General features: G+C 32.7%; 1 protein-coding gene across 1 annotated transcript; it reads left to right on the top strand.

Annotated features, from left to right (window-relative positions):
* The first annotated feature begins 1,540 nt into the window (after positions 1–1,540).
* On the top strand, positions 1,541–2,656 carry LOC116340459. Its single transcript, XM_031766956.1, has 4 exons — positions 1,541–1,951; positions 2,054–2,197; positions 2,317–2,403; positions 2,478–2,656. Exons 1-4 carry the CDS (start codon positions 1,678–1,680, stop codon positions 2,654–2,656), a joined length of 684 nt encoding a protein of 227 aa, XP_031622816.1. The 5' UTR covers positions 1,541–1,677.
* Positions 2,657–3,530: the final 874 nt, after the last annotated feature.

Here is a 3,530-nt window from a genome sequence, read left to right as displayed (position 1 = left end):
ACACTATAAGTACCATTTTAAAAAAAATTATGGAGCAACCTACGTATCGCGTGTACTGTCATTTAGATTCTCGGCTGCACCAAAGCTATCAACACTTTCGTTGGCCTGCTTTTCATCTTCTTCTGGAATGCTACAAACAACGGCATCCGAAGTATCACTGGTAGCTAAGTGAATTTTTTTTTTTTCAAAAAAATTAGCAATGAAAAAAATATGTGTGTACAATTGTATGTTGTATGTTTCTCCTCATACACTTACCACCATTATCTTCCTTTTTGATAAAAGTAGTGTTGATATATTCAACGGAATTATCTTCGATTTGTTCACCATTTGTGAGAACGACAGTATCAATATAAATCACCGAATCGCTTTTTTCATCGTGTTGCTTTGAATGGTCCATCATTTGTTCACCCTCCGCTTGTATATCGCGACGATAAACAATAATTTCACCACCACGATTAAGGATGGCTGTATTTTTCGTGAAACGAATTGTATTTACTTGTTGGTTATTCATTTTCTATGAAATTATATTTCTTCGAATTAATTGAATTCAGATACACTATTTGTCGATGATCAAAAGTAATTTAAGTGTTTCTCACTTCACAACAAAACCGGCAATGTGCGACTCGTACGAGTGCGTGAAATTATGAAATATAAGTTAAAGGCACACACACAAACGAAACTCAAAATCTTTTTTCTTATTGCCGTCGATGACTACTATGTTAAGAAAATAATAACGCCAAATGTATTGTTTCAAAACCATATGATATGCAATCAAGTATGTATTGCAACATTTCAGAACTCAGCTCGGCTAAGCCTTTGAATACAATGCCTTCCTTCATAATCGAGACACCGATAATCAATTTATAAAGTCATATTCAAGAAATTGTTTTTTTCATTTGGATTAAATCAAAACAATTTATTGATAACATAAACATTAAATTTGAGTGTCTTCATAATGAGGCAAGAATTTTTTTTCTTCAACTTTTGAAGAGAATTCAAGACCAATACACTCATTGGAAACGATATAAAAAAATGTTATCCCTTTTTCTCTTTTGGATTCTTTCTAGAGAAATGCGAAAACACACGAATGTGTGTATATTGGTGTGCGTATTCACTTGACCACATCGCTGTCTCCGATATATAATAGTTTAAAAGAGAATACGGAACAAAATAAATGTATTATAAATGTGTATGTGTACGACTATACGTATTCATTCTCGCCGATATATTATGAAATGTTTGGTGTCTCACATTTCCTTTAGAACTCTTTCTAGAGAATAAGGACGGCATATATTCTACGTTGTGTATTCACACGTTATTCGGCGAGTGCCTTGCGGTCAATACATAGGAACATATACACCAATACGCGCATCTCTCTAGAAAGAACTCAAATGAGAATATACAAAAAAATCAGTGCCTTCTCTTTTAAGTTCTTTCGTTCTAACAGTTGTGTGTCAATAAAAACTATCTCCGTGAAAGTGACATACTTTTCGATTTTAAAACAATAGAATAGACATAATCAAGTAGGCATATGTAAAAGTCGATTTTCAGTTTCGTTTCTGTGTGTGCACCAAATATTAATCTACCACATTTTCGCATATCATTCACTCGTTCAGTGTTCATCGACAAGCATTGTGTCTAAATTTAATTATCCAAAAAATATTATTTCGAGAGAAAATGAATAACCAACAAGTAAATACGATTCGTTTCACGCGTAATACCGCGATCCTTAATCGGGGGGGTGAAATCATAGTTTATCGTCGTGATCGTGGATCAGATGGTGGACAAAATTTGAACGACTCAAATACAATTTTCCCTGAAAATGATGTTGTTCAGCCCGATGAAAATGACGATTCGGTGATTTATGTGAACACTGTAGTTCTCGAACGAAGCGAAGATGATTCCGTGGAATACATCGATACCACTTTCATCAAAAAGGAAGATAATGGTGGTAAGTATATTTTTACAAATTTGTTGTTCGTACAGAAAAGTACAATAATTGTACACGCATATATTTTCATCGTGAATTTCTTTTTTTTTAAATGTCACTTAGTTATCGGTGGTGCATGCAATAAAGAAAGTACTTCGGATGCCGTTGTTCGTAACGTTTCAAATTGTGATGGAACGAAGGTCGCTGAACTTGTGACCGCCGACAATCGAAGTGTTAATACAAATGATGGTGCTATTGGCGGGAAAAGTAAGTTATTTCTTCATATTTTTTATGTTTTAAGCCGTATTACAGTAAAAGCAATTTGTTTATTATTTATTTGTTTATGTGGCATTGTTTTCATTCTATTGCCTCGTTTTTCAATTCAGAAGGTGACGAAGATTCGTTTGCTGTTGTTATTCCGATTGAAACTGGACTCGATGTTGGAATGTCACATTTGGTATCTTTGGTTGCAGGTAAAACATTTTTTTAAACAATTTAAATGTGATCTTTTTGTTATTGCATGAAAATTTTGTTTTGCATTTTATAGGAATGACAGTCAATTCTCCAAAAATGGTGAAATATGATCCGTCAGTCGGGATTGAAGAAAAAACTGTCGATGTAGTGGTAAATGCAGTTGATAAAGAAGCGAACACGAATGAAATCAAAGAAGAAGTCGCTGCCAATCAATCAGTTGACCATGACCTTGGTTACAAAACCGAAAACTAAATGTTTCAAAAAAAAATTTCATGTTCTCATTATGAAAACGAAACAAAACAAAAAAAACTAAATCATTTGTCTTTGTTCTTCCTGAATAGAAAAGTTTCTATTAAAAAAATATTTATCATGGTCGTTATTAATAAAGTAATAAAGTTGTCTTCAGACATTTTCTATTTAAATAACAACTAAAATAAAGGTCTTATTTATTGATAAAAAATCAAGTGTTTCGTATAGGTTTTGTCAATATTCGATTAAATCCATTCAAGATGTCATTGATAATGTATGTAATGTGAGACATTCGATTTACATGTTTAGCCTATTTCAACAACAACAGAAACAATAAATCAATTGATATTTGATTGAAATTAAAAATACACGGGTCAATTTGAAATTCATCAAAGTCCATTTTATTCATATCCTGATAAAGTTTTTTTAAAGCATTCAATATTTCTGATTTATTGTTATCGCATAAGATTAAAAGAGAGTTATTTAAAGAGTAGAAGCCTGCGCAGCATTCATTGTATGATTGCGATTTAAATCAACGGTTTAATCACTGAGTTTTTTTCGTCGTCCTTTCGACCATGTGAATTTACTGAATGGATCATGTTTTGCATCGGCATTTCTGAAATATAATAGTACACATTTATGAATAAATGGCCATTATATGAACTATAGAAATATTACCTGGAATATTATTGAATTGAGGATATGGATTCATAAAATACGGTGAATAGAATCCATTGTAGGGAGTATAAAATCCCTGATATGGTGGAAAATGGTAGGCGGGTTGATGATCGATTGGAGCCACTTGAACTATTGAATTACTTTCCACGTTATGTGAAATGTGCGTACTAGGAGGCGGTTCAATGGGTACGGTATTCTT

This window comes from Contarinia nasturtii, unplaced genomic scaffold (genome assembly GCF_009176525.2).
Source record: "Contarinia nasturtii isolate CC-2019 unplaced genomic scaffold, AAFC_CNas_1.1 Cnas_scaffold_692, whole genome shotgun sequence".
In the NCBI taxonomy this organism is placed as follows: Eukaryota; Metazoa; Arthropoda; class Insecta; order Diptera; family Cecidomyiidae; genus Contarinia; species Contarinia nasturtii.
Note: the sequence above shows the minus strand (reverse complement) of the source record. Positions and strands in the feature narration are given on the sequence as shown.

Bases quoted from the DNA above. Each gene is read 5' to 3' on its own strand.
- LOC116340459 (XM_031766956.1), top strand. From the start codon at position 1,678: ATGAATAACCAACAAGTAAATACGATTCGTTTCACGCGTAATACCGCG. The intron at 1,952-2,053 runs GTAAGTATATTT...AATGTCACTTAG, and splicing joins CAAAAAGGAAGATAATGGTG to TTATCGGTGGTGCATGCAAT. The intron at 2,404-2,477 runs GTAAAACATTTT...TGCATTTTATAG, and splicing joins TTTGGTATCTTTGGTTGCAG to GAATGACAGTCAATTCTCCA.